A 23,088-nucleotide genomic window follows, 5' to 3' on the forward strand; every position below is an offset into this window, starting at 1 on the left:
TATATGATGCACAGACCATTGTTTCAAGCACAAAGGGTCCTAAACTATCCATGACTGTATTGTGCTTAGCACAATACAATCAATGAATTGGAAGAGATTTGGAGACCTTCATTCAACTCTAGTAATGATTTTGTGGAAAGCATTTGCAGCTCAGAAGAAACACAAGCTTGGCATGAGCTACTTCAGTAGACACAGCATGTAAGAAGAACTTCAAGGACAAGGTCTTGCAAAGCCATAACAGTAAAAGCAATGCCCCTCTAGTACAGTATATGGTTTTGATATCTCAGTTACTTTGTTATCACCATGCTGGTATGAATCTTTCATGCAAAACTGTTGCAAATGGTCGCAAACTCAGCTCTGGCATCAGCTCCTTGCGTCGGGCGCCCAGCTGGCATTTGGCTTCCGCGGCTTTTATGACTTCCTCCATAGCAGGGAAAGGAGAGTAGAGGGTCTCAACAGGCCTATCTAACTTTACATTCCAACTTTTGTCCCATGTGGCTTCAGACAAAGGATACCCTTTCCAATGTACTAAGTATTGTAGCGACCCCTATATAGCGACCTATATATATATATATATATATATATATATATATATATATATATATATATATATATATATATATATATATGTTTTCTGAGGTTTTCGCGGGTGTTTGTATGTAGGTCTTTGGTTATTCGGGTTTTCTCCCGCGTAAAATTGGAGGTTTCTTGGCAACGTTTCAACGAAATCTCATTCGTCATCTTCAGGCTGGTGTCTTCGGCTTCGTGCTTCTAGGAGCAATGCAATGCAATTCTATCTATCTATCTATCTATCTATCTATCTATCTATCTATCTATCTATCTATAAAGAACGGTTGCAGGAACTGGGTATGTCTAGTTTAATGAAAAGAAGGACTAGGAAAGTAAAGCTGCGTTCCAATAGGACTTGGATGGGAAATTTCCAGAGAATCTCTGAGCTGTAGACTAGTCTTGGAATCACAAACCTATGGAGGAATAAGAGAATAACAAGGTAATGAATTGATGAGATTGATAGCCCGAAGCATATGGAGAGACCCAGGTGGTGACTGCTATTTGATGAAAGTATATTTCACCAGGATTTTACTCATTAAAAAGGGTGCATTTTTGCCTTTTGATGGAATATGGTAAATGTAAAAAAGCATAACTTTTGTTGTGGTCTGCTGGCGGCCTGCAGAGCTGGCAGCAGAGTTGGACATTGAGGAGGTTGAGGAGGAACATGGGTCAATCTTGCAGTCTGGGAAAGACTCGGACGAGGGCCCTGTGTTGGAGACAGAGATGGGGCCAGGGCCATCTGGGAGTTATGTGCGGACCCCGGAGCCTCCAGAGTCAGATATCAGCGAGGCAGAGGAACAGAGGTAGCCTGTTCCCAGGGCACACATGCACAGAACACTGCACATAGCAGTCTTCCAATATCTCAGGGGCTGCCACAAAGAAGAGGGAGCCAAGCTATTCCCCAAAGCACCTGAGGGCAGGACAAGAAGCAACGGTTGGAAACTGATCAAAGAGAGAAGCAACTTAGAACTAAGGAGAAATTTCCTGACCGTTAGAACAATTAATCAGTGGAACTGCTTGCCTCCAGAAGTTGGAGTTGGAAGTTTTTAAGAAGATGTTAGATAACCATTTGTCTGAAGTGGTGTAGGGTTTCCTGCCTAGGCGGGGGGTTAGACTAGAAGACCGCCAAGGTCCCTTCCAACGCTGTTATTCTAATTTCTATGGCCTAGAATCTAAAATCTTCTTGACTTCATAATGAGTTTCTCCTTGTACAACTATAGGAGGATGAAGTGGTTGGGTTTGAGGTCTTAGACTAGACCCAACGGCGGGTTTCAGCAGGCTGCAATGGAACACAGGATGCACTTTCCCTAGAATGCGGAGGAGGCTGACACTGCACATGTGTTATTGTGTGATATTGAGGACTTCTGGATAGGATCTGCAAAGATGTCCCATTCTTTGAGACAACATGCAGCCATGCGGCCGCGCGGGTACTTATGGGGGCGACATGGCACTCCCACGTGACACCTCTCCTGCGTGAGCTGCATTGGCTTCCAGTGGTCTTCCGAGTGCGTTTCAAGGTGTTGGTTCTCATCTTTAAAGCGCTCCATGGCTTAGGACCTGGTTACTTACGAGACCACCTTCTGCCTCCGATAACCTCCCACCGGCTAACACGCTCCCACAGAGGGCCTCTCTGTCAGGCAATGTCGGCTGGCAACCCCCCGGGGAAGCGCCTTCTCTGTGGGGGCACCCGCCCTCTGGAATGAGCTGCCCCCAGGGATACGACTGATCCCGGATCTCCGGACCTTCCGCCGGGCCCTGAAGACTTTTTTATTTCAGCAAGCCGGGCTGGGTAAAAAATCTTTTAATTGGGGAATTTTATGGGTAAGGGGTTTTAAATTGGAGAAGCCAAAGATAATTTAATTTCGTTTTAAAGTATTTTAATATTTGTATTGTGTGTTTTTAATTTTGGCTGTTCACCGCCTCAAGTCCTTCGGGAGAGGGGGCGGTATAAAAATTTAACAAATAAATAAATAAATAAATAAATAAATAAATAAATAAATAAATAAATAAATAAATGGCTCTAATTTGAACAAAGAACTCTTTTGGATGAAAATTTTCTGGCATACATTTTGAAAATCAACAGTGAGTGGTAAAAATAAATTTCCAGCTTGACTATGAAAAGACAGTCATAAACATCGTAAATATCTTTATATAGACCCTTCTCTTTACTTCAACACTCCTGGAGACACATCTGGGGCAAACAGATTTCTTTTCTCTGCAATGTCTCTCAGACTTTTTAGTTCTCTGCTTAAATAGATTTGCTGCGTTCTTCTCTGTTATGGTCCCACCAATGTCAGAAAAAGGGGTTCAGGCAAAACTTTGGTCAATAAGGTAATGTATGTGGCAGGGGTGGGTTCTACTTACCTTGACTACCGGTCCGCAGTGGGGCCGCGCACGCTTGCTTGCTTTGCTCTCGCGCGCGCACGCTCTTCTGCACATGTGCAGAAGTGTTTTGATGACATCGGGGTTGGTGGGCGGAGCCTCCCGCCGGTTTTACTACCGGTTCTATAGAACTGGTGCGAACCGGGGGCAACCCACCACTGCTGTGTGGCTTGAGGCTCTGTTAATATTTGTGTATATATGTCTTTTTTAATTCTACGGTAGTTGTTCTCAGCTGCCTTGAGTGACACCTTTTGGCTGAAAAGTTGTGGTGCATGTTATCAATAAAATTAAAAAAAAAAAAGAACTGACAAGGCTATGAATATAATATTAAGCAGAAGTTTAGAAATGCACCATTCATTGTGCTGGATAATAAGATTGTTCTTCTATACGAAAGTGTACCTATTTTCCGAGATCTTTTCAGTCTCTCTCTCTCTCTCTCCCTGTCTCTTTCTCTCTTTCTCACATCCATCTAGCAATAAAGTGTTAGTCAGTTGGGTAATGAAATGTCTGCAGACAAACAATCAATCTCACACAACTACCTATAGTCTCTTCTATTTGACCTTTTGGGAGCTCTCCAACAAATTAGAACCAGCATAGAATATAATTTAAAAGATGCCAAGAAATAGCTCATCAAAGACAAAAAATAGATGGGAATGACTTCTTTGCATATCGGATCAGGGGTCCTCAATTCCGCAAACCAGTACAAATCTGCGGCCTTTTGGGAACCGCACGGGAAACTCCATTTGTGCAAGTGGCAAGTGCATGTGTGAAATCATCTCCTCCCCCACCCCCATCACTGCTGGACAGGTTGGGGAACACTGTATTGCCTAATCCTATCTTTCCTATCATAATTCTCTTATGTACCAAGAAAAACACATTGCATAAGTCAATTTCAAGATGTAGTTCCCTGCAAACAATTTCTCTGACTATTTATAACCTGAGGTGAAGATGTCACTTTGCAATGTCATTTTAGAGAGCAGCCCAATTAATTAACAAAGCCATTTAATATGCTGTTTCTAAAACAGATAATTGCAATGCAACTTTAAAATAGTTTCTGGGTATGATAAAAGCAATGATGAGCTGAGTCACATATATAAGCTGTATTTATACAACATGTTTAACTAGTTCAAGTAAAGCCATAAAAGATTCATTGATGAAAAAACATATGATAGCTGCAAAAAATTCTTGCCCGAGAACTTTTTTTTTTTAATTTGATTTATATGCCACCCTTCTCCGGACACTCAGGGCGGCTTACAATGCGTTAAGCAATAGCCTTCATACTTTTGTATATTTATACAAAGTTGAGAATTTCATGCCCCAGGGCCTACATAGTGACACCCAATTCAGTCCATCTGTGATGTAAGTCAGAATCTGGAGGCTGAGCCAACTCAAGATGCTATATACAAGCAATGGAGGGTATGTTGACATGCATTAAGGTGGTGGCCTAACATGATGTACTCCATGCTGGCAATGTTGTAGCTCCAATTTATACTTCTGATTTCTGTAGGATCACCACTTCAGATTGGTCCCCGATCTCTTCATTACCCCCCAGTCTTTTTGGAATTGCAAAAATGCTCAAAACTCTGGCTTCCAGAGCTTGTATAATTTCTTTTTTAATGGGTTGGTCAGCTGGTCAAGACAGAGAGAGTGAGGCCATGAAATTCATCAGCCCATGCCTGACTTAACAGAAATAATTGAAAATGCAACAGAATGGGTTTAGCTCTACTGTTTCAGCACAGACTTGTTATGGAGACACAATAATGACTGACAGAGGTCATTGCAAGGTTTAGGGCATCATGTTAAATCAGATATAGGAGGAGAACTGTGTGAATATAGCAATGAGGCTGCTCAGGAGAGCAGAAATTAAGCCTCACAAAGAAAAATTGGATTAATTCGATATGTTTAGGATTGAGAGGACTGATAGCAGGGGTGAAATCCAGCAGGTTCTGACAGGTTCTGGAGAACCAGTAGCGGAAATTTTGTGTAGTTCGGAGAACCGGCAAATACCACCTCTGGCTGGGCCCAGAATGGGATGGGAATGGAGATTTTGCAATATCCTTCCCCCAGGAGTGGGGAGGGAATGGAGATTTTGCAATATCCTTCCCCCAGGAGTGGGGAAGGAATGGAGATTTTGCAGTATCCTTCCCCTGCCACGCCCACCAAGCCACGCCCACAGAGCCGGTAGTAAAAAAATTTGAATTTCACCACTGACTGAGAGGTTAAAAAAGGGACACTCTCAAATTCGGGAAAATTTGGACTCTGACTGGGTAGATTCAGGAGGGAGGATGGAGGCAAATCTTGAGAATATTACCTGGGAAGAGTTTGATTCTGTGATTCCGGAAAACGTGGACAAGATACTGGGCAGACTGAGCGCGGCCACATGTTTATTGGACCCGTGTCCCTCCTGGCTGGTGCTGGCCTCTCGGGAGGTTACACGAGGCTGGCTCCAGGGGATTATAAATGCTTCCTTGAGGGAGGGTGCCTTCCCCGCCGCCTTGAAAGAGGCGGTGGTGAAGCCTCTCCTCAAGAAGCCTTCCCTGGACCCAGCAGTGTTGGCTAATTACCGTCCAGTCTCCAACCTTCGCTTCATTGCGAAGGTTGTTGAGTGTGGTAGCGCGACAGCTTCCTCAGTACTTGGATGAATCGGCTTATCTAGATCCGTTCCAGTCGGGCTTCAGGCCTGGATACAGCATGGAAAGGGCATTGGTCGCATTGGTAGATGATCTCTAGAGGGCCCGGGACAGGGGTTGCTCCTCTATCCTGGTCCTATTAGACCTCTAGCGGCTTTTGATACCATCGACCATGGTACCATGCTGCACCGGTTGGAAGAGCTAGGGTTGGGGGGCACCGTGTTGCGGTGGTTCTCCTCCTTTCTCTCTGATCGGTCGCAGTCCGTGTTGACAGGGGGGCAGAGGTTGACCCCGAGGTCCCTTGTATGTGGGGTGCCACAGGGATCGGTTCTCTCGCCCCTTCTGTTCAACATTTATGTGAAGCCGCTGGGTGAGATCATCCGTGGTTTTGGGGTGAAGTATCATCAGTATGCTGATGATACTCAGCTGTACATCTCCACCCCGGACCACCCCAATGATGCCCTTGAAGTGATGTCCCGGTGCCTGGAGGCTGTACGGATCTGGATGGGGAGGAACAGACTCAGGCTCAACCCATCCAAGACCGAGTGGCTGTGGTTTCCGACGTCCCGATATAGTCAGTTGGTGCCATCACTGACTATTGGGGATGAATCATTGCCCCCCACGGAGAGGGTTCGCAACTTAGGCATCCTCTTGGACTCACGGCTGTCTTTAGAAGAGCACTTGACGGCTGTGGCCGGGAGGTCTTTTTATCAGGTTCGCCTGATTCGCCAGTTGCATCCCTTTCTGGATCGGGACTTGTTAAATACGGTCACTCATGCCCTCGTCACTTCACGCCTGGACTACTGTAATGCTCTCTACATGGGGCTCCCCTTGAGGAGCACCCAGAGGCTCCAGCTGGTCCAGAATGCGGCCGCGCGGGTAATTATGGGAGCAGCATGGCGCTCCCATGTGGCTCCCCTCCTGCGCGAGCTGCACTGGCTCCCGGTGGTCTTCCGGGTGCGCTTCAAGGTCTTGGTTACCACCTTTAGAGCGCTCCATGGCTTAGGGCCGGGGTACTTACGAGACCACCTTCTGCCACCAATAGCCTCTCACCGCCCAGTACGCTCTCAGAGAGAGGGGCTTCTCAGGGTGCCATCAGCCAAACAGTGTCGACTGGCGGCCCCAGGGGGAGAGCCTTTTCTGTGAGGGCACCCACCATCTGGAACGAGTTCCCCCCAGAGATACAGAAGATCCCGGATCTGCGCACTTTCCGCCGTGCCCTCAAAACATTCCTGTTTCAGCAGGCCGGCCTGGCCTAACTTTCCCTTTATATTGCTTTTGTTTTTGTTTTAAACTGGGATGTTTTGAATTATCTAGGACCAGAGTGTTTAGTATATTTTAATTGGTTTTTTAACGTTTGTATTACATGTATTTTTATCTTTCGCTGTTCACCGCCCTGAGTCCCTCGGGAATAGGGCGGTATATAAATTTAATAAATAAATAAATAAATCAAGCTTGGTTCTTGATTATTACAATCCTGAGGTTTTTTTGGCAACAGTGTGGATGTGATTTGTCATTACATTGTTCTGGGCTAAAAAAAATAAAAAAGTTATAACCTGACTGTTTGCTTACATAAGTACCCTACATCCCAGGAGTCTTAATACATTGAAGTTGATCTTAAATTAATCCCTGTCCTGGATTTGTGCCACACATGAAATAACTAAATAATGGCTTGAGCAACATATTAAACCACAAAGTGCAATCAGGATGTAGGCAGGAGGCCTCTGATTGACCCAGAGAAGTATGTTGTGCTGTTTCCAAGTAATCTGCAAAGGGAGCCTAACATAGAACATGTTGCAATAATCCAGGTGGATGGTGATAAGAGCTTTAATCACTGTGATTTGTGGCATCTTTTCAAAGCTGCCCAAGTCAGGAAAACCAGTTTATTTGTTTAAGTATAGCTGCCAATCATATAACCATGACCTAGGTATACACAGAAGTTTAAAACCAACAAAACATCATACAGCAATAGAAACCTAAGATAGTAATGATGATCATAATGCATAACATAGGCCTGGGCCTAAAAATTCCATTAATAAACCAGTTAGGCCTTAGGGCATGATAAAAGAATTTGGAAAGCCTGTTAATGCTCCTTTCTAGCCAAGTTGTGTTGAGTCTCCTTCTCATGTGTTCTACTTTCTCAGGACTTGGATATCCCTTCTTTTTTATTTATTTTATTTATTTATTAGATTTTTATACTGCCCCCTCTCCCGAAGGACTCGGGGCGGTGAACAGCCAAAGTTAAAAACATACAATATAAACAATTAAAATACGTTTAAAACAGAATTAAATCTAAAATGGCTCCCCAATTTAAAATGCCTTACCCATACCCCTATAAAAAGACGAATTTAAAATTTAAAAATTTAAAATTTCCACATTTAAAAAGGGGGAAGATTTAGGCCAGGCCAGCTTGATAAAATAGAAAAGTCTTAAGTGCGCGGCGGAAGGTGCGCAGATCCGGGATCCTACGTATCTCCGGGGGGAGCTCGTTCCAAATCGTAGGTGCCCCCACAGAGAAGGCTCTCCCCCTAGGGGCCGACAGCCGACATTGTTTGGCCGACGGCACCTGGAGGAGCCCCTCTCTATGGGAGCGTACTGGCCGGTGGGAGGCTATTGGTGGTAGCAGGCGGTCCCGTAAATAACCAGGTCCTAAGCCATGGAGCGCTTTGAAGAGATGTCCTTCCCAGTTTTTCAATCAAATCCATATATCATCACAGGCTAAAGTGTCGCACCAACTGCGTCATAATTAGCTCATCACCCAAAACTGGGCAAGGACTCACTGGCCACAACTTCCATCCATAAACCATGAAACTAAGGAAGACCCCCCCAAGTTGCTACTTCTTTCTTTGGGGAGGGGGAGAAGCATCCCATTTTTGAGAGTTATTTACAATGGTCCCTTCTGTATAAACAGAAATTCAAATTTATTTGACCACAAATGTTGATTTTTCAATCCCAGTACAGAAATAGCCTCCAAACACTGGTTCAAAATTTACACAGCATAACTGGATTGTGCCAGGTTAGACAGACGTAGCTGAGTATCTGCTAAGGAGATAGATTTCCTTTTCAGAGGGAAATCATTGAATCCTTCAGGATTGTGAAAATGAGGAAACCCCCCCCCCCACCAAGTCAATCTCTTTCCCCCCATTGTTCTGATTATTTCTTCCTCCAACTAGTACTGATTACTCAGGTAAGAGAAAAATGATTGGAATATCATGCCCCTAACAAAATAAGGGTGGTGCAGAGACCACAATGCAGGTCATTGACCACAGGAACCAATGCACTCTTTTGACTTCATCATAATCCAGAGGCCAAAAGAATTCTCACATTCTTCAACCCCAAACTTTGCTTCCGGCATTATATCAGATTGTGTCTACAAGGAGTCACTATTACAGGAACTTGCTAAACAATGAAGTGTTGCATTAATTGGGCACATCAATTAGATGATAGTTCTTCCATCCTGGCATTCCCTAAGAAGGAATTGGTAACTTTGAAGAAGGATGGTCAGCTTCTGGTGCAATAAGGATAGAGAAATATGCATATGTCATTCTATCACTACTCTAACCATTACAGTATAGACTTAGATATTATACATACTTGAATAAATGCTTAATTTGTATTTCATTTCTCTTCATCCATATTCTATAGGCCCCTCTTCTCTTGCTTAATCTCATGGAGTTTCTCAGTACACCAAGATACTCCCTGGGATTAGCCAACAGCAAGAGGCTACTCAAGAGAAACCATGCTGAGACCCTTGGCCAATTCCCCTTTACAGGCATCAACCAATGATATAATAGCTATATTGGATAATTCCCAGGGGTGAAATCCAGCAGGTTCTGACAGGTTCTGGAGAACCAGTAGCGGAAATTTTGATCAGTTCGGAAAACTGGTAGCAGAAATTTTGAGTAGTTCGGGGAACTGGCAAATACCACCTCTGGCTGGCTCCAGAGTAGGGTGGGAATGGAGATTTTGTAATATCCTCCCCCAGGAGTGGGGTGGGAATGGAGATTTTGCAATATCCATCCCCTGCCATGTCCACCAAGCCACCCCCACCAAGCCACCCCCACAGAACCAGTAGTAAAAAAATTCAGATTTCACCACTGAAAATTCCCCTAGATAATCATGGTGGCTTACAATAATATTAAATAATAAATAAAACATACCAAATTTTACAAAGTCTCTGTGTATTCCAACCCGGAATGGGACAACTTGCCATGGCCAACTTTTTGGAAGACAATTCACCGCAGCCAACTTGCTGCAGGACAACTAGCTCGACAGGAGAATTCAACAAATACAAAAGTTAAATTAATTTCAACAGAATCATGGCTAATAATAATAAAGTTAAAAAGTCAATCCAGAAATACAAAAGTTACAATAATTTCAACACAAACATTGTCACCAATAATAAAGGAACTGAATGAAATGATTAATACAGTGTTGAATTGCCCTGTGGTGAGTTGCCCCACAGTGAAGTAGCTATGGTGACCTAACCTCAGCAAGTTGGTCATGGCGAATTGTCTTAGATCCATCCCAACCACTGCATTGTAACATCACATAAACTTTTAATGATTTGCTGGCTCACTTCTATCCTAGCCCTGGGCAACTCTTGACTAATAGACTAATAGAGAGCTCATCATTTGTAATTGTTCCAGAGAAGACAGAAGATTTCGTAAGTCTAGAAGGGGGGAAACATACTGTGAAGAAAGATAACAGTTCAATTTCTAGTGTTGGAAAATATAAATAATGCATCATATTCAACGACTCCATGTGTAATAAGAGATAATGGTCCTTTGCTTGTATTCTGAGGACATCTGTGTTTGGGGTACACATAGGTTTTCCATGTTATTTGTATATGTATGTGAGATAGCATAGAATTACCAATGGCTCTAGGTTAACTTATATATACACCCAGATAGATTTATTGTTCTTTCTATTTGAGCATTGAGGAGATAACATGTTTTTGTACACTATACCATAAGAAAAGAGGGTTATTATTGAGCTGACAAAGGAGGAGAAAGCTGGTGATGTAAATAAAACTTATCTGGAAAGAAGGAGAAGCAATGACGGTGCTTTAGGTGGCAGACAGTATGGCCTCTAAAGAAAATTGGCTTTGGTCTGTTGATATTCCTGGGACTGGTTAAGACAAAACTTGTGAGTTGATTGGGAAGTGAGAATCCATAGATCCACATGGGACAAATGTATCCTATCCTATTCCTGGGAAGCCAGGAAACATCCAGCCAATCAGAGAAAGCAACTTGCAGCCCAAAGGGGGGGAAAAAGGCCAGCTGATGCAATTATGCTCTTTATTTATTGTGTGGCTGTGAAAGTTGGACCATAAGGAAGGCTGAGCGCCAAAGAATTGAGGCCTTTGAACGATGGTGCTGGAGGAGACTCCTGCGAGTCCCTTGGACTGCAAGGCGATCCAACCGGTCAGTCCTAGAGGAGATCAACCCTGACTGCTCTTTCGAAGGCCAGATCCTGAAGATGAAACTCAAATACTTTGGCCACCGAATGAGAAGGAAGAACTCCCTGGAGAAGAGCCTAATGCTGGGAAAGATGGAGGGCAAAAGAAGAATGGGACAGCAGAGAACGAGGTGGCTGGATGGAGTCACTGAAACAGTCGGCGTGATCTTAAATGGACTCCAGGGGATGGTAGAGGACAGGAAGGCCTGGAGGAATGTTGTCCATGGGGTCGCGATGGGTCGGACATGACTTCACAACTAACAACAACAACACAAACTAGGAATTCAGAATAGAAATACAAACTAGTCAGATTTAGCCAACGTTCTGTACTGCATACATGAAAAGTTAGGCTTTATCAGAAAAAGGAATCCTTCTTTTGCTTGTTGAAAAAGAATATTGCTTCATAATTGTTGGCGATTATATTACTTGTTGGTTCAATGTTAATGGAGAAGAGAGAGAGAAAAGAATTTGGCTTGTTTAGTTCAGATGACTTGATGGAAGCATTGTCTGGAACGAAAACCTGTTTTGCTTTGCTAGGTTAATGCAATTGCAAACAACAACAACAACAACAATCCCCAAGAAATCAGGACCTTGAGCCTGGTGAGATTTGAACTTGCAGTAATTGCAAGAAGCTGGTGTTACTTAACAGCACTTTAGTCTGCTGCGCCACCAAGGTTGCTGCATTTTGAATAAAAACCTATAAACCCAAAAGCCCTCATGAGTGTGCACCAGTGGTGGGTTGCTTCCGGTTCGCACCGGTTTGCAAGACCAGCCCAGTCGCTGCTCACTTACCCCGCCCATCTCATCAGAGACTTTTTTTTTTTACTTTTAAAAGCATTTTTTCTACAACCCTTTCAGCCGAAAAAATGCTTTTAAAAGTTTTTTAAAAAAAGCCTCTGATGATCGCGCGGCTCAGCTGGGATCGTCAGAGGCTTTTAAAAGCATTTTTTTCTACAACCTCTTCGGCTGAAGAAGTTGTAGGAAAAAAAAAAGCCAGCTGAGTTGCCTGATCGTCAGAGGCTTTTAAAAGCATTTTTTTCTGCAACCTCTTAAGTTGTAGAAAAAATGCTTTTGAAAGTAAAAAAAAAAAAAAAAATTGGCCACGTCCACCCAGCCACTTTACCTCCCTACCAAACCATGCCCACAAAATAAGCCATGCCCACAGAACTGGTAGTAAAAAATTTTAGAACCCACCCCTGCTGTGTACGTGTGTGTCTGTATGTGTCCTTCACCTGAGAGGAGTTATTTTGTGTGCCCACAGTCCATGAAGTGGGAACTGGAGGTAGGCGCTACCATCCTTGCTGATCTGGAAGCCATTGGAAATAGTCCCCCCCCTTCTAGGGGTGAGTTCTACTTACCTTTACTACCAGTTCGCAATGGGATCGCATGCGCAGATCGCTTCTGATGATGTCAGGGTCAGAGGGCGGAGCCTCCTGCCGGTTTTACTACCAGTTCTATAGAACCGGTCCGAACCAGGGGCAACTCACCACTGCCTCCCTACCTGGGGGCTCAGAGTCCAATTGGTTTGTGTATGTCATGTTTTAGCTATTTATCAGTTTGCGTAATTATTTTTTTACTTTCAAACTGAGATTTTCAGATGGTTTCTTTGGATGGATATTGAGAAATTATTTGGCCGGTTCTCTTCGTTGTACTTATTTGTTAATTACCTAGAATGGTAAGGTACAGGAGTATATCATATTTTGTAAATTGGTTGAGCAAACGGATTTAATATGTAGCTCATGAAGTTCAGATTCCACTTTTGCCCATTCTCTATAAGAGTTGAGATCTGTGCACTAAAATATCAAGTTGGCAGATTTTTTTTTTAAAAAAAGGTATTACTGTTAATTGCACAATTTTACTTCATAACAGATCCTGCTGCTGCATAAAGCTTTGGTGTCTATTAGAAGTCAAAAGCTGAAAATATCTTCCCCAACATAATTTTCATAGGTTATAGTGTAACTTGTTTCACTAGATGCATGGAATATTTTTCTGAGATAGTGTACAAATAGTTGAGGAAAAGGAAGAATTGTAAACAAGGATACCAGTAGTATGTGGAATACATGTGATATAAGAGTGGTTATTATCATAATAATAGTGGCAATGCATAAAATGTAATGAACTGATTAACATATATGTATAGTCTCTGTTGTTGTTGAAGTCACAGGAGACTAATGATCAATTACTTTTAAATCTCTCTTTAAAACACTGCTTTTAAAATCTGCCCTAAAATTTGATTGGCCCAGAAATTAAGCCACTGATGATATTAGAAAGATATCAATCCCTTTAATAAACTCTTAAGAGAACATAATATGAGGCACCACCCACAAAATGGCATTTCTATCACGATTGCCAGATCTCTTAAAACTTGGAATATAGGAATATCTGTGGCAAAAACATCAAATTACGTCATTTATTCTCAAGTAGAGATGCTTTTAGTTCTACTGCGCTAGCATATCAACCAAACCCCATGTATTTGGTTCAACGGAATGATAGTTGAAATGAGCAGTGTAGTCAGATATAATTCTGAGTCAATGTATTCATTTGTTTGATTAATTTACATCTCACTTTTATTTTGTACAACTCAAAGCAATATATACCGTGTTTCCCCGAAAATAATAGAATAGAATAACAGAGTTGGAAGGGACCTTGGAGGTCTTCTAGTCCAACCCCCTGCTTAGGCAGGAAACCCTACACCACTTCAGACAAATGGTTATCCAACATCTTCTTAAAAACTTCCAGTGTTGGAGCATTCACAAATTCTGGAGGCAAGTTGTTCCACTGATTAATTGTTCTAACTGTCAGGAACTCCTTAGTTCTAAATTGCTTCTCTCCTTGGTTAGTTTCCACCCATGACTTTTGAGACTTGGTCTTATATTAATTTTTGCTCCAAAAAGACACATTAAGGCTTATTTTCCAGTTAGGTCTTATTTTCAGGGAAATACGGTGCTAAATATGTTTGTCTGGCTGACAATCTGGCCCTGGTGGCTCAGCAGACTAAAAGCATTGTGATTAACTCCAGCTGTCTGCAATTATTGTAAATTCGAATCTCACCAGGCTCAAGGTTGACTCAGCCTTCCATCCTTTCTAAGGTAGGTAAAATGAGGACCCAGTTTGTGGGGGCAATAAGCTGACTTTGTATAAATATACAAAAGTATGAAGGCTATTGCTTAACGCATTGTAAGCCGCCCTGAGTCTCTGGAGAAGGGCGGCATATAAATCAATTTTTTTTAAAAAAAACAAAAAACTGGGGCTTATTTTTGGGGTAGGGCTTATATTATAAGCATCCTGAAAAATCATGCTAGGGCTTATTTTGCAGTCAACTTATTTTCAGGGAAACAGGGTATATAATCCTTTTCCTGTTTGTATCACAATAAACATGTAAGCTAAGTTTGGCCAAGAGAAAAAGTGATTGGTGCAAAGTCATCAAATGTCTTCTGTGCCTCAGGAAGGACTAGAACTTCTGGTTTCTCAACTTTTGGTCCAGCATCTTAACTACTATTTATTTGGGTTAAACAACACTTTGGTTTTTATTTCCTATGAGTGTACAGGATATTTTAAAGCAACTTTGGAGATTAGTCCAGAGATCTCTTTATCTACCATTTTAAGATTTAATGACTATTTTAAGAAATCCTGCAGTAGGAAGAATATTTCTACATTGAGTAAAATCATTAAAACCATACTCAGGCTTTGTAAAGATGGCTGAAAAATCTTTCCTCCCTTCTCTCCCTCCTTCCATTTTTAAAGACCACACTTCCAAAAGATCTCTCAAGTCACCAAATGTGAATGGTGATTGGAGAGAAAGTTGGGAGAGGTGGTGGTGGAAGGAAAAATAACATTTTTCTCTTTAAATGTGCAGGGCCTACTGCTTTCTCATCTCTGGTATAGTTACACTTTGACTGCATTGACCCCCAACATTTATTACTGAATTACCTCATTTTCTTACAAACAGCTAGATTTGCAAAACATACTAAATCAAAACAATAACAACAATCTAAAGAAAGTTGAGTGCATGCACTTCTTAGGATTTTAACTGTTGTAGTTAACCGTACAATGTAAATAAAGTCCTTCACTACAAATTGATATTAAAGTAAGGATTACCCAGCAAATATATTTTTTCTCATACTGTAAATAATTTTTTTTATTTATTATAAAAAAGCTTCAATTCATAAAATCACATCATCACCATCTATTTTTTTAAAAAAAACATACTATATTTCAATTTTTTATTCAGATCATGAAGTTTAAATTAATAGAATACCTGCTATTGATACCATGCCTGGGTTTACATAAGTTTTTAGACAAAGATAGAATGGGGCTGGCAGTTTACGACTTAGCAAGTTGTCATTTTTGGAATGGCAAATGAATCTAGAACAAAGTTATATTCAGACACTGGTATTTGAACATGAAGGATGATTTCCACAGAGAACTCTCTACAATCCAACACCATTGGATTATTAAATATACTGTGTATATAAAATAAAATAATCCCAAAATTGTTATTTAACTTTCTTTCAATTTTTGCTTCCATTTTGTATCCAGTTTTTGATTTGCTTCCATTTTGCATCCAGTTTCTATTTTTGTTGTTTCTGCTAACGCCTATCTAAATAAATTTCTATATGTACCGTAATATGCGGTGCTGTTTTTTTAAAAAAAGTGCTTTTTTTTTCTTATGTAGTTACAGCACAATGGAAATTTTAATAGTAAACAAGTAAACACAGTCCCCAGTTTCTAGCTTGATGCCTTAAACACTTCACCAAACTGGCATCTTTTCTTTTCTTTTCTTTTCTTTTCTTTTCTTTTCTTTTCTTTTCTTTTCTTTTCTTTTCCATTCCATTCCATTCCATTCCATTCCATTCCATTCCATTCCATTCCATTCTATTCTCATTATATTACTCACCTCACCTCTCGTTATCTTGTTATAAAGATTTATAACAGTAAAATAAAAAGGGAAAAAAGAGAAACATAGCCATTTTCATGGCAAGTCTTGCCCATTCAATTACTTATTTGAGGGAGGGATAACATAGGACATTATGCAGACTCAGCTATGTGAAGTTGGAACGGGGCACTGAGGGCATCAAGTCTCATTCCCTACTTAGTTCAAGAAGAATTTCAATATCTCCAATTGCTGTCCATCTGCTGCTTCAAGACCATCCAATAGATAGTTCACCATCTCCCTTGGTTCCACTAGCAAACTCCCCTTATTGTGAGGAATATGACTCCCTTTCTGAATAGTTTTATTTTTTCAGATATGAGGGAAAGCCGAGCCTATGAAATCCACTCTTTCAAAAACTGTTGTCAGATCAACTGCCGAATCTGGAAAGTGTAGAATCCAGATATACCAGACAGATAACTCTCTAATTTTGCTAGGAACATGCCCAGTGAAAACTAGTCTATTTTTTCTCTAATTAAGCAATCATACATTCCCTTCATCTTGATGTTTTTCTAATGTTCAAGCTTCCTCTTCAGACAGCCTTTTTGAAATGGATTAATAAGTATTGAACTGATTGGTTGTGATTCATTTTCATATGATTTTCCTTATGAAAAACTTATGAAAGCTCAAACTGCCCAAGGAGCTGCTGATCCAGTTCTACAGAGGAATTATTGAGTCTGTCATCTGCACCTCCATAACTGTCTGATTTGGCTCTGCAACCCAACAAGACAACCAGAACAACAAGACACAAGGACAGTTTTTTCCCGAAGGCATCACTTTGCTTAACAATTAATTCCCACAACACTGTCAAATAATTTACTAACACTGTATTACTATTCTTCTTCTCTTCCTTACTAGGATCAATCTCTTTCCACTTATTACTATAACTATATTACTTGTATCTTTCAATTTATATTGTTTTTATTGTTTCCTAGTACAATTTGATAGCTTATTAGTAACCTTGACTATCACTAGGTGTTGTATCTTTTTATTCTTGATGAATGTATTTTATTCTCCTTACGTACACTAAGAGCATATGCACCAAAGACAAATTCCTTGCGTGTCCAATCACACTTGGCCAATAAAGAATTCTATTCTATTCTAATCATTTAGTACTGTATCACAGAAAGGTAGCATCTACATGGAATCTATGAAAACAATTCTTTCTTTCTAAAGCTTTGCACCTCCTCCTCCTCCTCCTCTTCTTGATGGAGTAAGTATTTAGAAAATACTTACCTTTCTGAATGTCGTCTCTGACAAACTAATCCCAAGACGCCAGAGGCTTCCTATGAAAGGAAGCCGAAAAGGTCCTGGTGGATAGGGTTTGCCTTGGCACGAGCAGAACTTTTTCAAAAAGCAAAGACTCCTGTATGGAATCATAAAGATCCAAAATAATAGTTGTTGCAACATTATATTGCCTTCTCACTCTTTAAGTTTGAAATATCTGCTATATCCCCTTTGCGGAAAAAGTTCTTCTCTGTCGGTTACTTGGTTTCTTTTGAGATATTGTTCCTTCTTTCTCTTTGTTGTTCTTCTATTATCAGCCTTTATATATCTCTACTTATTAAGACACCTTCTGACACCTCAGTCAAGAAGCCCAGGAATGTGATTCTCTACGGATGTTTGAGATAAAATTAATTGTCAAAGATGACAATTATGACGAGATGTTTAATACCAAAGGCCACAACCTTGACTTTGCAAGTGGTCAATTATCAGTCATATTGTTTATGTGCAACTATAGGATATGGGAAATTGATATAAGTGAATTTTATTTCCAATATATTCTATTGTTCATCATGACACTCTGAAATATCTATAAAATGATTTTTATATCTTAGGTTTTCGGGTAATGTCTGTGGTTGTTTACTATGTAGCCCCCTACCATTTCCTAATCAGTCTGGTTTTATATTTATGTATATTTATATCAAGAGCCTTGGTAGTACAGGGATTTAAGGCACCCTGTTATTAAGCTGGTTATTAAGACCAGCTGCCTGCAATTACTGCAGGGTTCGAATCTCGCCAAGGCTCAAGGTTGACTCAGCCTTCCATCCTTTCTAAGGTAGGTGAAATGAGGACCCAGTTTGTGGGGGCAATAAGCTGACTTTGTATAAATATACAAAAGGATGAAGGCTATTGCTGAGCACATTGTAAGCCGCCCTGAGTCTTCGGAGAAGGGCGGCATATAAATCAAATTAAAAAAAAAATTGATGCTTGAGATTGTCAGCCTTGTTTGATATCACTCCTGAAAACAAGATTGACTTCTATTGATTTCAAACTATTGAACAGTTCTGGGATATAACTTTCAGTTCACAACTTTGAGGCTATCATGGTTCTGCAATGTGATAGACGTTAATTTGGCATGGCAAATACATCCTGATTATAAACCTAGTCTAAGGAGAACAACCCTTTATAGAGGTGGTTTTGTCCCAGAATCTTCTGACCTCTAAATCTATAGGTACCCCTTCCTACTAGAGTTATATCTTAACCTGTGTCTCCCCTGCAGCCTCTAGACTTTGAAACAAGACTTTCAGTGTTTCTCCAAGGTAGCCTGGGGTTGAGATGTATAAGATAATATCTCTACCATATTGATGAGATGAGATTGTCAGATAGCTTTCCCTATTGATGTCTATGGATTAATGAGGATAGGGAAGATCAATATCTTTTAAGCAGTAAATGCTTAAAAGATATTTTAAATCATTATGTGCCATCAAGTTAGCTCTTAGCAAGAACATAGTTAGACTTCCTGGATTAATGGGGATGATGTTATCTGTTCAGTAGTATCCAACTCTTAGCGATTCTATGGGCCAGGTCTCTCCACATCCTCCTGGATTATCTATCTGCAACCTGTCCTTTTAGATATTCTCAATTTATATCCGTGTGTGGGTGTGTATGTACACACACATATATACAGTATATACATCTATATATATACATTACACACACACATAATCTCAAGTATTAAATCAAATTTCTAACCATACTATGCCAATGAATCTGAAGAATGACACAGTGGCCAACAGATTGGAAGAGGTCAATCTACATTCCAATACCAAACAAGGGCAACTTAAAGATTGTACAAACTATAATTACAAATAATTTTACATGGTAGCAAAATAATGCTTAGGATCATTCAACACAAATTACAGCCCTATATGGAAAAAAAAGAGATGCCAGCTGGCTTTAGAAAAGACTGAAGAAAAAAATGTACATCGCTGACGTACCATAGATAATTAACAACATCAAAGAAATACAAGAAATAAAATTATATATTTCATTGATTATAGAAAGGCCTTCAATTGTATTGATCATGTCAACTTGTGCAATGTGCTTGGAAAAATGGGAATCCCAGAATATTATCTTCATGAGGAACTTGTATAAAGGCCAGAAATGCAGAGAAACTCAATTTGGACAGGATATGGTGAAACTCACTGACTTCAGGTTAGCAAAGGAGACAAAGCTATATACTCTCCTCTTATATATTCAATTTACATGCTGAATATGTATTAAGAAAAGCTTTATTGGAAGAAGATGAGCATGGTTTAAAATTGGAAGAAGAAATACCAGTAACCTGCACAAAAACGCAAAGAATTTACAAGCTCTAGTAGTAAATCACTAGACTCTGCTAAGAAGAATTGGAGGCAAGGTTATTTAAATCCTGTTGTTGTTTACTAAATATATCTGTTAATATAAGCATGCCTATTTTTAATGATGTATTAGAGTGAATTTCCAAATTTATATTCTCAAATCTCCATACTCTTAGAGTAATCTGGTTCCTCTCTATGTGAAGTTTATTCATTTATTTTATTTTATTTTATTTTTGAATTTGTATACCGCCCTTCTCCCTGAGGACTCAGGGCGGTGAACAGCCAAATAAAAACATCAAATACAAATATTAAAATACAGTTAAAAATATATATATAAATTTGGCCCCATTAATTAAAACAATAAACCAAACAATTAAAAAACATTTAAAAAGAATTAGGCCAGCCCGGCTTGTTGGAAAAGGAAGGTTTTAAGGGCACGGCGGAAGGCACTGAGGTCATGGATTCTCCTTATCTCAGGGGGCAACTGATTCCAGAGGGTGGGAGCCCCCACAGAGAAGGCCCTCCCCCTGGGGGTCACCAGCCTGCATTGTTTGGCTGATGGCACCCCGAGGAGGCCCTCTCTGTGGGAGCGCACGGGTCGATGGGAGGTCGTCGGTGGCAGCAGGCGGTCTCGGAGATAGCTAGGCCCTATGCCATGGAGCGCTTTAAAGGTGATAACCAACACCTTGAAGCGCACCCGGAAGACCACTGGGAGCCAGTGCAGCTCGCGCAGGAGCGGTGTTACATGGGAGCGCCATGCAGCTCCCGTCACTACCCGCGCTGCTGCGTTCTGGACCAGTTGGAGCCTCTGGGTGCTCTTCAAGGGGAGCCCCATGTAGAGAGCGTTACAGTAATCAAGGCGAGAGGTCACGAGGGCATGAGTGACTGTGCACAGGGAATCCCGATCAAGAAAGGGCCGCAACTGGCGGATCAGGCGAACCTGATAAAAGGTCCCCCTGGTTACAGCCGTCAGATGTTCCTCCAAGGACAGCTGTGTATCCAGGAGGACTCCCAGATTGCGAGCCCTCTCTGTGGGGGCCAAAGACTCGCCCCCAATAGTCAGTGATGGAGTCAACTGACTATATCGGGATGCCGGGAACCACAGCCACTCAGTCTTGGAAGGGTTGAGCCTGAGCCTGTTCCTCCCCATCCAGATCCGTACAGCCTCCAGGCACTGGGACATCACTTCAAGGGCATCATTGGGGTGGCCTGGGGTGGAGATGTACAGCTAAGTATCATCAGCGTACTGATGGTATCTCACCCCAAAGCCACGGATGATCTCGCCCAGCGGCTTCACATAAATGTTGAACAGGAGGGGCGAGAGGACCGACCCCTGAGGCACTCCACATATAAGAGGCCTCGAGGTCGACCTCTGCCCCCCTGTCAACACGAACTGCGACCGGTCGGAGAGAAAGGAGGAGAACCACCGTAACACGGTGCCCCCCATCCCCAACTCTTCCAACCGGTGCAGCATGATACCATGGTCGATGGTATCAAAAGCCGCTGAGAGGTCTAACAGGACCAGAACAGAGGAGCAACCCCTGTCCCGAGCCCTCCAGAGATCATCCACCAACGCGACCAATGCCGTTTCCGTGCTGTGCCCAGGCCTGAAACCAGACTGGAACGGATCCAGATAGGATGTTTCCTCCAGGAATTGCGGAAACTGTCGCGTGACCACACTCTCAACAACCTTCGCCAGAAAGCGAAGGTTGGAGACAGGACGATAGTTGGCCAATATTGCCGGATCCAGGGACGGCTTCTTGAGGAGAGGCCTCACCACCGCCTCTTTCAAGGCCGCGGGGAAGTAACCCTCACTCAATGAAGCGTTGATAACACCCTGGAGCCAGCTTCGTGTAACCTCCCGGGAGGCCAGTACCAACCAGGAGGGACACGGGTCCAGTAAACATGTGGCCGCACTAAGTCTCCCCAAAATCCTGTCCACATCATCGGGAGTCACAGCATCAAACTCCTCCCAGATAACATTCTCAAGACTATTCCTCGTCACCCTGCCCTGATCTACCCAGTCAGAGTCCAAGTCCCCCCAGATCTGAGCGATTTTGTCATACAGGTATTGTCCGAAATCCTCCGCCCTGCCTTCCAAGGGATCCTCCCGCGCTCCCAGATGGAGCAGGGAGCGGGTTACCCTGAACAGGGCTGCCGGACGATTCCCTGATGACGCAATAGAGGCGGAAAAGTAATTACACTTTGCCGTCTTTATCGCCACTAGGTAGGTCTTAATATGCGACCTTACCAGTGTTCGGTCAGATTCAGCGCGACTGGCCCTCCAACCGCTCTCTAGGCGTCTTTTCCGGCGTTTCATCTCCCTCAGCTCCTCGGTGAACCAAGGAGCCGCGAGGGATCGACAGCGGGTCAGAGGCCGCAAAGGCACGACTCGATCCAAGGCCCCACCAGCCGCCCGATCCCAGGCAGCTACCAGGTCCTCGGCCGAGTTGTGTGCCAGATCATCAGGAATTGGCCCAAGCTCCGTCTGGAACCTATCAGGATCCATCAGGCGCCTGGGGCGGACCCATCTAATTGGGACCGCCTCCCTGCGGCGGGGTGTAGCGGTACGAAGGTCCAGACGAAGGAGTGAGTGATCTGACCATGACAAGGGTTCCATGTCTATATCCCCTATAACAAGATCACTCAACCACTGGCCAGAGACAAAAATCAAGTCTAGAGTGTGTCCCCCCCCGTGAGTGGGGCCATGAACTAACTGGGTCAGGTCCATGGCCGTCATGGAAGCCATGAACTCCCGAGCCATCCCAGATGTTTCACCAACGGATGGCAAGTTGAAATCACCCATGACCATAAGCCTGGGTGTATCAACTGCCACCGTGGCTATCACGTCGAGTAGCTCAGGCAGGGCTGCTGCCATGCGGCAGGGAGCCAGGTACGCAAGCAGCAAGCCCATCTGAACCCCATGACCCCATCTCACGAAGAGGGACTCACATCCGGCAGTCTGAGGCACAGTGGTCTCCCTCGGACCAAGACCTTCTTTAATAATAACCGCCACCCCCCCGCCCCTCCCCTGGGCTCTCGGCTGATGGAATGCTCTGAAACCTGGTGGGCACATCTCGACCAGAGGGACTCCTCCCTCCAGTCCCAACCAGGTCTCCGTAATACCAGCCAGGTCCGCTCCCCCCTCCTGGATAAGATCGTGTATGAGGGGGGCCTTATTTACCACAGACCTAGCATTGCACAACATCAGCCGCAGGCCCAGGTCCTGAGTATCCAAGCCACCTAGTATCCGAGGGGAGCTTTGAGGGCCGGGGCGCGCAATTGCTCTCAAACAGCAAGTGCGCGTCCCCAACACATGATGTGGCCCCCTGCTCCCGCCATATCTGCCCCTCCCAACCACCGTGCTGATGGTATTTCCCTCATTGGGATAGCCCTCCGCCCCCTCCCCATTCCCTCGTCCAGTGTCCTCCAAACCGTTACCCCGTGCCGGGCTCGGCTCTGACCTTGGTGGATTACCCCCCCCATCCCCTTTGGTCGTCCTCCCGGTTCCCCTTAAAAAATTATTAAAAAC

At 42.8% G+C, this 23,088-nt stretch overlaps 1 protein-coding gene across 1 annotated transcript in view; it reads right to left on the reverse strand.

Annotated features, from left to right (window-relative positions):
- LOC117660240 (cytochrome P450 2J2-like) overlaps positions 1-17,444 on the reverse strand; it is a 31,815-nt gene extending 14,371 nt beyond the window's left edge. The window contains exon 1 of the mRNA XM_034408302.3: positions 17,209-17,444. Coding sequence (XP_034264193.2) covers positions 17,209-17,382 — 174 coding nt within the window. The 5' untranslated portion in view covers positions 17,383-17,444. The remainder of the gene's footprint in view (positions 1-17,208) is intronic.
- Positions 17,445-23,088: the final 5,644 nt, after the last annotated feature.

Source organism: Pantherophis guttatus, chromosome 6 (assembly GCF_059756535.1).
Source record: "Pantherophis guttatus breed Tessera chromosome 6, ASM5975653v1, whole genome shotgun sequence".
Classification (NCBI taxonomy): Eukaryota; Metazoa; Chordata; class Lepidosauria; order Squamata; family Colubridae; genus Pantherophis; species Pantherophis guttatus.